The 12,306-nt window shown below is 40.0% G+C and overlaps 1 protein-coding gene across 2 annotated transcripts in view; it reads left to right on the forward strand.

The window, feature by feature from the left end:
* Positions 1 to 3,161, forward strand: part of scaf8.S (SR-related CTD associated factor 8 S homeolog) — a 65,811-nt gene extending 62,650 nt beyond the window's left edge. For both annotated transcript variants that reach the window (XM_041564489.1, XM_041564490.1), the window contains one exon: positions 923 to 3,161. In XM_041564489.1, coding sequence (XP_041420423.1) covers positions 923 to 2,547 — 1,625 coding nt within the window. In that variant the 3' untranslated portion in view covers positions 2,548 to 3,161. The remainder of the gene's footprint in view (positions 1 to 922) is intronic.
* The last annotated feature ends 9,145 nt before the right edge of the window (positions 3,162 to 12,306 follow it).

Here is a 12,306-nt window from a genome sequence, read left to right on the forward strand (position 1 = left end):
TTTCAAAATTGAATATAAAAAAATGTGTTTGCTCTTTTGAAAAATGGATTTCAGTGCAGAATTCTGGTGGAGCAGCACTATTAACTGTTTTCCCATGACAGTATCCCTCTGAGCTAGGGTTGCCACCCGGCCGGTATTTTACCAGCCTAGCCGGTAAAACACCTGCTGGGCCGGTATTACAAATTTACCGGCAATGTAGCTGCCGGTAATTTGTAATACCATTTACAAAATCCCCTGCCCGCCGATGAAAACGTACATTTTCGTCGGCTTTGGGCGGTGGCCCCGCCCCGTTTGTGACCCTACTCACCATGGCTCCACCCTTTTTGCGGCGCCCCTCATCGGGTCCGCCCCTTTTTGCGTCACACCCCGCTCTTTTCCGCCCCCCACCATGGCCGGTAATTTTTTTTTAAAAGTTGGCAACCCTACTCTGAGCCTATCCCTATTCTAGTGCTCTCCATAACTTTTCTTTTCTTGCTTGGACATTTTAAAAACCACTGCCACTTCACCCTACCCACACATTCTCCAATAAAGCCTTTGCCTTTGTATATCTCATCCTATTGCAATGGTTTTACTTTTTACAATACTATGTCCTTACTGGTATCATCACAAATGATCATTGATACATGTCTTGTTGGGTTATTGCTGTAATAAATTTTTACTGTGTGTCTCTGTGCGTGGAGGTGTGTGGGGGTAACTTGTTTTCTGAAGTTTAGGGGGTGCGAATCTGTACAACAATTGCATATTTTATCCTTGGCAATACTATCAAGTCTACCCTGTGCAGACCAACAGATGACTAGGTTAAAAAAAAAAAGTGAGAGACTCAATTAGTAACTTTGCTTTTTGGTGAAAGCCTATTATGTATGTGTTTAATATGAACTCGTTAATAAAGTTGAAATATTATTTATTCTTGTTTTACTTTCAGCCACTCAAAGTACAGTGACCAGCAACATTGGGATATTAGGTTTGCAACCACCATCACCTATTACAGCAAGCTTGCCTCATGTAAACATCCCTACTAGAATGACGGGTATGCCTCTATTGGATGTTTGTCAAGGGTTACTTTCACAGACAGCATCAGCAAGATTCACTTTGTTACATCCAGGAATACCTCCACTTCCACCACCACCAAGAAGTATGCTCCCTCCAGGACTGATTGACATTCATCCATTGCCTTTCCCTCTAGGGGAAATGGTTTCTCTTCCTGACAGATCTCTTGGAGTCCAAAGCAGATTAGATTCTGATACCGTTAATGTTAAAGAAAAGAGGCAGACTGTGTCAAGCAGTAGTATTCAGGAGGGGGATCAAGATTATCGGTTTCCTCCAGTTGAAAACCGTCAAAATTCAAGTAAACCATCTACAGAAAAACATGGAAGTGAGGCAATGCCAAGTGCAGGTAACAAAGAAATGCAAAGTGTAAGGATTACAGATGAAAGTGTTCAAGCTAGAAATGCAGATGATGACCATGAGCCACAGGACATGGCCGTTGTAGACTCCTCTGAAAGTCAAGAAAAGTCTATGGAGGAGACTAGTGTAGCTCATTTATCCAGTGAGGAGTTACATAAAGATGAAAGGAAGTCTGAAGCAGATGCCTTTGAAGGTTTAAGACAGCCGGTCCAACAAGGATATGACCATAAGGGAACAAATATTCTGGATGCGCATGATGGCCAAGTCAGGCAACCACTAAATGACAAACAATTTAGAGGCCCAACAATAGACATATTATCACCATTTCAAAGTTATCCAAGTGATAGAGATATTTTTGCTCGACCACCTTTAGGGAGTAGGGATCACTTTGGAATGCCATATATAGAGACACATGATCGTTTTGGCAGGCCTTCTATGGAAAATCCTTTTAGACAGCCTATTTTAGATGGCAGAAACCATTATGGGAGGCCACCAATGGATGGTAGAGATCATTTTCGAAGACCGCCTCCAGATATAAGAGAGAATCACGGAAGAACATTTGTGGATATTGCTGGTAAGCAATTACATTTCCCATTAGAAAAACCATGGGGACATCAGGAAGATTTTGATGAAAGACCCCACCATTCTTTCACTGGTTTTCAAGGACTAAAAGGCTTTCATGATGAAAGGCATCATCATGGAAACTTTAGGCAGGAGCATCGAAATACTCCAAATTGGAATAGAGGGTTTGAACAAGCTACACATAGAGATTTTGATGACCGTCGCCACTCATGGGAAAGACAGGTTGATAGGGATGAACGAGATTTTGATTTCCGTAGAGAAGTTAATGGTGACCCTTTTGAAAGAGAGAGACAGTCAGACAACAGGGTTCCTCCACAGCCTCAGACACACATTTTTGAGTATTTCCCAGAAGCGACTTCTACTCAAAACACTAGCAAGCCTCAAGTTAATGGAGAAAATACAGAGAATAGCAATCAAAAAGAAACTGTAAGCAAATCTGATGATCTTGAACCCTGTGAACAGAAAGAAACTTCAGTTAAAGAGGGTGAAGAGAATGACATCAAGGAAACTGAAACAGAAAGTCAAATTGTGGTTGAAAGCACAGATACTGAAGGGACATAATCATCACTCAGTAGGTAAAGATACCTTTTGTAAAGTTGTTGCAGCTCTGTCATAGATTAATGGCTGATTGGACCTTATTAGTTTGCTTGTCAGCCATACTTAAATTAATCGGAAGTTACTATAACCTTTCACTTATCTAGCTGGCTTGTATAGACTGATCATAATCGAAAAATGATAGGTAGTTTTTTAATTTGCAAAATAGAAATCACAGTTATTGCCCCACTTGCTTTTAACCGTAAATAGGTCTTTAATAACCTGTCAAGCAATGAGACTTCCTATGGAAGAATTTTTTTTTTCTGCCATTGGGTTGAATATTATAACTAAGCATTTCAGGCTGCTCTTCAATTTTAAAATGTAGACAAATTTATGATTGATACTTTGCTTAAAAATTGCTCTGGCAATCTTTGCAGATCGCAGTACCAAGACACACAAATGTTTATTTTATTTATTTTATTTTATTTTTTTGTAAAATTACTTTACAATTCATATAAAAATTGTTTCTGTGTTTGTGATTTGTTTCTTGTACTGCAGTGAGTAAAAAAGTAATATGGAAAGTATGTTTCAATGTTGGGTGCATTATGTTTTTAGATCCTAATAAAACATTTGTTTGATAACAGTGGTCCAGGTAGTGTATTATTTGAACTTGCAATATATTTGTTTATTGAACTTGTGTATTTAAAGGGCAATTAAAGCCTCACATAGTATTAGGCTAAAAAATATGTAGTTTATTAATATGTTACTTTTATTAGGCCAACAGGGCTTTGCCAGTTAAAGTCTGTGATCTTCTATTCTTCCTTTTAGCGACTTATCATTCTGGTAATAGTCAGTCCATACTCTGGTGTTGGCTGCACTGCTCTAGACTGGTATAATATTGTCTTCTGGGCATCACTTCCAGAGTCGGGCTGAAAAGCTTTTTGGGTCTTATAGACAAAGTGGATGTGAACAAGCATATGCCTTTGGAACCTTTCATCAGCTGTTCCTTTTTGGGGCATGATTTGTCATTTAAAAATGTCTTTTTATAAATTACACAAAGGTCTAACCACATGCATATTGTTTTGTTAAGAAGCTGCTTAAAGAGTAAGGAAACTCTTATTCACTCAGTGGTGTCACTATGGTAGACAACCCTCACAGAATTGAATGGCTCCGGGTAACTCGGGTTTCCTTGTCCTTTAAAACAAATGTGCTATTTACATTTTCTCAAAACAATATTTAATACTTCAAAATAGGAGCATGCTCTTTTGGTATTGTAGATGTTACCCTGTTTAGGTAGAAGCAAATATGGGACTTGCCGTCATTTAAATATTCTTGTGAATATTTTAGGCTAATAACCTGCCTGTCATTGTGTGAGTGGGGTGCAAATACAGTCTGCATGTCACTGTGAACATGAGGCAGATTTTGGCTAGAAAGCGCTGGCGTGTGAAATGACAGTCGCTACACACATAGAATGGATCGGCCATGTGTGCCATACATCTCAACATTTCTTTCCCCCCCCCCATGTTGCATTTACCTACAAGTGAAAAACCTGAAACCGATGGCAGGTAGATTTGAGCCTTAGGCTATGGGCACAAAGGCTGAAGGCTCCAGCTGCTCTCAGTCTGTGTATTTCTGCAGGCTGAGAGAAGCGGATCTACTCCCTGCCCCTGCTCCATTGATTTGAATCTGACCAGCCTGCATGCAAACACATACGCAGCAGAGGTCAGCCCAAATAAGAAAAAGGAGGAATCTCCGGGATGACCTCCTCTCCACTCTGCTACTATGTGCATATGCAGGCTAATCAGATTCAAATCAAATGGAGCAGGGAGCAAAAACACGCAAGCAGAGAGCAGTTGGAGCCTTCAGCCTGTGTGCCCATAAAGGGGTTGTTCAACTCTAAATTAACTTTCAGTATGATGTAGAGTGGGCTATTATGAGACAATTTGCAATTGGTTTTTATTATTTGTGGTTTTTGCTTTATTTAGCTTTTTATTCAGCAGCTCTTCAGTTTCCAGTTTCAGCCATTTGGTTGCTAGGGTCCAAATTACCCTAGTAACCATGCACAGATTGAAGAGACTGTCAATGAAAAAAAACAAAAGAAGATTGCTCCAGCTCACCGCTGTTCTCCTGGCCAGGTGCTCAGTCCTCAGTGTACCCACTGTGACCATATAACAAACTCAAAAAATGGGCGGCACTTCTGGACAAAGGTTTATTTTTTAATGCGTTTCGGGAGTGGATCCCTTAATCATAGTCTTTTTTTTTTTTTTTTAATCATAGGCTGCTTTTTGTATAAGAGACTGTAATATTAATAGTAGAGGTCTGAATAGAAAGAGGAGTAATAAAAAGTAGCAATATTTAACAATACTTTTTTATAGCCTTACAGAGCATATGTTTTTTTAGATGGTGCTCAGTGACCCTTATTTGAAAGCTGGAAACAGTCAGAAGAAAAAGAAGGCAAATAATTCAAAAACTATAAAAAAAAAAAATAATGAATTTAAAAGTTGCTTAAAATTGGCCATTCTATAACATGCTAAAAGTTAACTTGAAGGTCAACCACCTTTTTAAATGAAACCTATACCCCCAGAAGGAATGCATAACCATCGGATAGTTTATATCATATTAAGTAGCCTATTAAAGAATCTTATCAAACTAAAATATATGTCCGTAAATATTGACATTTTATATCTTTTATCTTGAGCCACAATTTCTTGATGGTCTGTGTGCTGCCTCAGAGGTCACTTTACCAATAATAATGTGGCTCTAACTATAATAAGAAGTAGTAGTATAGGAGTAAAAGACAGCATTTTGTCCATTAATTGGTTGATGTAACCTAGCATGTACAGTATATGTGCCTTTGGTTTATTTGTGTGCACTGTGAATCATATGATCCCAGGGGTCAGCCCATAGTACTTAAAATGATAGTTTTCTTTTTAGGATTACCCAATGGTGCATACTACTAAAAAAGTATATATATTTTTTTTAAATGGATTATTTAGATGAAGTAAGGATTTACATATGAGTTATTTAATTAAACATTATTGTTGTTGTTGTTCTGAGGTTTAGTTAGAATACAACGAAAAAAAAAACACCAACACAAATTAAAATTTAAAATAGCAAAGCCTTTATTAAGAAATAACTTACAGAAACTCCACTTCCTGTCCTCTTCATAAACGGCGAAAGGGCGACCATCCATCTGCAGCGCTCGATTTCTCCTCCTGGCTATACACTGACAGCGTGTCCTCTGCCCGATCGCCTTCTCCAGCTCTTCTTCATCCAGCAGCAGTATGAAGGCAATGTCTCCTGCTCCTCCGCTCCAGGAATGCAGCCCTGACTGCCGACCCCGTGCCCACTCCGTCACTGTCAAGGCAGCTGAAACAAAGCAGCCGCAAAAGAATGCGTCCAACACTGAGCCGGCAACCCCAGGAGGACGAGCTTCTTTTGGTGAGCCGTGCTGCTCCCCGTCTGCAGCTGCTGCTGCTCCTTCTGTCAAACTGCTGTTGGGCTGCTGAAGGCTGAATGTGAAGGTGAACCGGCAGGATTTGGGGGGGGACAGCCTTTCGCCCTGGAGCGGTGCAGACGCAGCCTCCTAATACACTCAATGCGGACCTGCCGGGGTTGTATGATTTACTTTTATTTACTCCTCCTGCCGGCTCAGTGTTGGACGCATTCTTTTGCGGCTGCTTTGTTTCAGCTGCCTTGACAGTGATGGAGTGGGCACGGGGTCGGCAGTCAGGGCTGCATTCCTGGAGCGGAGGAGCAGGAGACATCGCCTTCATACTGCTGTTGGATGAAGAAGAGCTGGAGAAGGCGATCGGGCAGAGGACACGCTGTCAGTGTATAGCCAGGAGGAGAAATCGAGCGCTGCAGATGGATGGTCGCCCTTTCGCCGTTTATGAAGAGGACAGGAAGTGGAGTTTCTGTAAGTTATTTCTTAATAAAGGCTTTGCTATTTTAAATTTTAATTTGTGTTGGTGTTTTTTTTTCGTTGTATTCTAAAAAAAAATTCTAAAAATTTTTGACGTTACTGGTCCTTTAAGCTTTTCATTTTCTTAGTTTGTTGTTTAAATGATATTGTGCCAAAGAACTAAAGGATGGCAGTAATTCTTGTAAAGTTGACGTCTGCAGTTGAGAACATATTTAAAGGGGAAGTATCACAAAACTTAAATTTTAATATACGCTTCAGCATACTGAAATAAGAAACTTTCTAAGTGCAATTGATTAGAAATCCTGTAGCATTTCTGAAATAATCACGTTTATGTTCACTGTTCCTCTCTCAGCATCTGGGTGTCAGATATTCATTGACAGTTAAATCCAAAATATCTTATAGGGAGGCTCCTTTTGCCTAGAAGATGTATTAGAGCTCACTCTAATAATATCACCAGACATCATGTCTCTCTACATGCAGGATTTGTGCAATTATTTTGTTAGATTTCATTTGTACTGGAATGAGTTATTTGAGTGAGCTCTAATTCATCTGCTAGGAAAGGAACCCCCCATAAGATATATTGGTTCTAATTGTCAATGAATATATGACACCCAACTGTTGCATGAAGAGAGAATGAAGAGAAACATATGCTGATAGAGGGATAGGGGAACATAAACTTGATTATTCAGAATACTTAATTGATTGTATTTACAAATTTCTTATTTCAGTATAATGAAACTTATAATACATTTTCATTTTTGCGATAGTTCCCATTTAAAAAATTACTTAGATTTAGTATTCCATTTCTTTTTTAATATCAGATTACACGTGCTGAGTTTACTGGGAAGTGATAGTATAGCAGATTCAGATTTTGCAATGGTCTTTTATCTAGTACTATACAACTGCAAATTTCTAATATATATTTGTAATGGTTTTACAGTTACTTGTTAATTTAATATTGGAAGCAGTATGTGCAATGGAAAATAATGGGTTGTGGAGTTCCCCTTTAATGTACTGAGAGTGATACCTGCTCATTATTGTATTTAACTATGCGTTATGAGTGGTGCATTGCAGTGTTTGTTCTTGGGCCAACTTTTATTTAAAGAAAAACCATTTTTAACATGACCTTTTTACTATAAACTCAATTAATTATGTTAAAAAGATGCATACACCCCCTTCAGTTATAACTATAGTCACATATTTTAGGAAACAGTTTGTTCCCCCACTCAGGCGAGCAATTTGCCTAGCAGGCAGGTAGAAGGTTTCATTAAACTATAACCGTTTCCTCATATGCATGAATCATAAATATCTATAACAAATGAAGTATTTAGAAATTCATTTATAAAAGGGAGGACCTGTTTTCCTTTTTAAAATAATTGAGCTTGAGCTATTTATATGTAATTGGTTTAATACCAACTAAGGCATAGATAATATTGTAAATAATATACCGTATATACTCGAGTATAAGCCGACCAGAGTATAAGCCAAGGTACCTAATTTTACCTAGGAAAACTTATTGACTCTAGTATAAGCCTTGACACAACTACAGCCCTGTCTCCCAGCAGCGCATATTCCGCCAAAGCGCCCCCCCCCAGCGATCAACCGGACTTCTTTGCAAAGTTGATGGTGACAGAGAATTGCCAAACGGATTACTGTGTGCATTGTCCCAATGTCTCACTACCATGTGCAGAGGGTGCTGTGTGATATTGCCATCACTGTTAATCTTTCGTATAACCAACAGAGGGTGCTGTGTGATATTGCCATCACTGTTATTCTTTCATATAACCAACAGAGGGCGCTGTGTGATATTGCCGTCACTGTTAATCCTTCATATAACCAACAGAGGGCGTTGTGTGATATTGCAGTCACTGTTATTCTTTCATATAACCAACAGAGGGCACTGTGTGATATTGCAGTCACTGTTATTCTTTCATATAACCAACAGAGGGCGCTGTGTGATATTGCAGTCACTGTTATTCTTTCATATAACCAACAGAGGGCGCACTGTTATTCTTTCATATAACCAACAGATGGCGCTGTGTGATATTGCAGTCACTGTTATTCTTTCATATATCCAAAAGAGGGCGCACTGTTATTCTTTCATATAACCAACAGATGGCGCTGTGTGATATTGCAGTCACTGTTATTCTTTCATATAACCAACAGAGGGCGCACTGTTATTCTTTCATATAACCAACAGATGGCGCTGTGTGATATTGCAGTCACTGTTATTCTTTCATATAACCAACAGAGGGCGCACTGTTATTCTTTCATATAACCAACAGAGGGTGCTGTGTGATATTGCAGTCACTGTTATCCTTTCATATAACCAACAGATGGCGCTGTGTGATATTGCAGTCACTGTTATTCTTTGATATAACCAACAGAGGGCGCACTGTTATTCTTTGATATAACCAACAGAGGGCGCTGTGTATTATTGCAGTCTCTCCCCAAGTGAACTGTTGGTATAGGAATGATTAAAAGTGACTGCAATCTCATCTACTGCCCACAGTGAGTACACAGAGAGATGAAACAACGTTCCTCTAGGACAGTGATCCCCAACCAGTAGCTCGTGAGCAACATGTTGCTCTCCAATCCCTTGGATGTTGCTCCCAGTGGCCTTAAAGTAGGAGCTTATTTTTGAATTCCAGGCTTGGAGCCAAGTTTTGGTTGCATAAAAACCACGTGCACTGCCAAACAGAGCCTCAATCTAGGTTCACAATCCACATAGGGGCTACTAAATGGCCAATCACAGCACTTATTTGGCACCCCAAGAACATTTTTCATGCTTGTGTTGCTCCCCAACTCCTTTTACTTCTGAATGTTGCTCATGGGTTCAAAAGGTTGGGGATCCCTGCTCTAGGACCATGGTGCTACACACAACATAGATGTACCGGACTACAGACAAAAAGTGGAAGTGCAAAAATATGCAACTCCTGCAAGACAGGTCAGCACAGTGCAGGGACAGGACAATACAGTGCACACTCAGCAGGTGTAATATGTTAAGTAAATAATGCTAAACATCAGACATGATGGGTGTATCATTGTGACTTGACAGTAGCAAGAACATGATAAAGAACATGACAAAGTGCAGATGTGCTTGTAGGGAACAACTGTATCCAATGGCTATTCATCCATACAATGGCATACAGTGGCTGTGTAACATTGTGGTATATAGTAAGGTCAGATGGAGTGTGTGTGTGAGAGAGATCTGTCTGGTCCCTGAGTATTCAGTAGCCTTATGGCTTGGGGGAAGAAACTGTTACACAGTCTGGTAGTGAGGGCCCTAATGCTTCGGTACCTTTTTCCAGATGGCAGGAGTGTTAACAGTCAGTGTGAGGGGTGTGTTGGATCAGCCACAAAGCTGGTGGCTTTAAGGATGCAGCGAGTGGTGTAAATGTCCGTGATGGAAGGAAGAGAGACACCTATGATCTTCTCTGCTGTCTTCACTATCCTCTGTAGGGTCTTGTGCTCCATGACAGTACAATTCCCAGCCCAGATACAGCTGCTCATGATGCACTCGATAGTCCCTCTGTAGAAGTTTTTGAGTATGGATGTTGGGAGATGGGATTTACTCAGCTTGCACAGGAAGTAGAGGCGCTGTTGAGCTTTCTGGCTTAGTAGCTGGTGTTGTGGGACCAGGTGAGATTCTCCGCCAGGTGGACACCAAGGAATTTGGTGCTTTTGACGATCTCCACATCAGAGCCGTCGATGTACAGTGGCAGGTGGTCACTCTTAGTCTTCCTAAAGTCAACAACCATCTCCTTTGTTTTGTCTACATTGAGAGACAGGTTGTTGGTTCTGCACCAGTCTGTTAACCGCTGCACCTCCTCTCTGTATGGTGACTTATCATTATTGCTGATGAGACCCACCACGGTTTTGTCATCAGCGAACTTTATGATGAGATTTTTGCGGTGCGTGGCTGCACAGTCATGCGTCAGCAGAGTGAACGGTAGAGGACTAAGCACACAGCCTTGAGGGGCTCCGGCGCTCAGTGTGGTGGTTCTGGAGATGATGTTTCCAATCCTCGGTCAGGAAGTCCAGAACCCCACTGCAGAAGGAGGTGTTCAGTCCAAGCAGGCTCAGCTTTTCTATCAGATGCTGAGGAATGATAGTGTTGAACGCTGAAGGATGAGCCATCCAATGAAAAGGAGGATTGCACATGCAAATGATAAAATATATCGGTTTTATTACATCAAAAGTAATGGGCTAATTGACTATGCATTCCTCCTTTTTATTGGAATAATCATAAGCCTTGGGGACTAATGGGGAGTTCCCTCTGGAATAGCACCTCATACTTTTTTGATTGGGTGTGCGCCTTTTATTTTGTTTTTTAAAAGGATGAGCCATGTCTGGCCCTCAAGTGTTCTTAATTTTAGCCTCCTTTCTCTTATCTCTTTCAAAATTCCTCCATCTGCTGTGTAAGGTTGATCCTTTTCTGCCTGTGAAGATATTCAGCGCTCTGGCATACTTGCAGGCAAAGTCACCGTAGACATTGCCAGAATTGCGAACCGTTTCTGTTCGATACCCACATGGCTCCTGGTATGACCGACCACTGAATATCTTTACAGGCAGCCAATAATCACCTGTAGAGAATGGAAAGGTCATAAATAATTTCATTTTTTGAGAAGAAAATGGAGGGCGTAACAGTTGAAATATGGAGTGGGGAATATAAGAGAAAGGAGGATTAGAAAAAGTAATGCTACATCATGAATTTGCAGTTCATTTTAGTTAATGATACAATAATATGAATTCAAAGAGACGTTAGTGCTAAGTATTAAGTCACCCTTTTCCAAGTATAGATCTGAATATGCTAAAAATATATTAGGGGCCTTTATACTTACTGATGTACATAATGTACCTGTACTTCACCAGTGACCACACTTTCCGAGATCGATTTCATTTCGCAAACAAAAAAAATGTATCTGTCATAGCCAAGAAATACAGGTATATCCGTTATCAGGAAACCCGTTATCCAGAAAGCTCCGCATAACGGAAAGGCCATCTCCCATAGACTCCATTTTATCTGAATCCACATTTTTAAAAATTATTTTTTTTCTTCTTTGCAATAATAACAGTACCTTGTACTTGATCCCAACTAAGATATAATCAATCCTTATTGGAAGCAGAACCAGCCTATTGGGTTTATTTAATGTTCACATGATTTTCTAGCAGACATAAGGTATGAAGATCCAAATTACGGAAAGATCCGTTATCCTGAAAACCCCAGGTCACAAGCATTCTGGATAACAGGTCCCATACCTGTACTTAAAAGTGAATCCATTTAGAGCAAAACTAGGACAGAGCTACTGGCACCCATTCAAATAAAAATGCTATATTCTGGATAGCTATTTATTTCATATTACATTTGTATTTAGAAAATCAAACAAGTAAGGGAAATAAATATAATTCTATCCATGGGATATTAGTGCTCTATATAGCATAACATTATACATACGCAGTGGTCTATTGCTTTAGCTGCTTGACTGCCATAGATCCTACATTCATTGGTGTCATTTGTCAAGTACCTAACTGCCATCTCAGTAGAATTTATGTTTTTGGGTCACTCTTTGATTTATACCATCTACTGGCAATATGCCTTGTAGCAAGATCAAAGAAGCGTTGGGCTTACACTTTCACTTCTAATCACTTATACATCTTGACTGAGACTTACACGTAGTTAGCTGAAGGAAGTAGATAGGCCTTTGTGTAACAGATACAGAACATTCACTCAAGTCCTAATAGTTGCAGTTTCCACGTGAGTGAATGATGGAAGTGGCAGTGTGCAATGGTAACCTGGGATCCTATTATATGGGACACTCTACAAACCAGAATATTGTTGAACCAGCAACATTCTCCCT

Source organism: Xenopus laevis, chromosome 5S (genome assembly GCF_017654675.1).
Source record: "Xenopus laevis strain J_2021 chromosome 5S, Xenopus_laevis_v10.1, whole genome shotgun sequence".
In the NCBI taxonomy this organism is placed as follows: Eukaryota; Metazoa; Chordata; class Amphibia; order Anura; family Pipidae; genus Xenopus; species Xenopus laevis.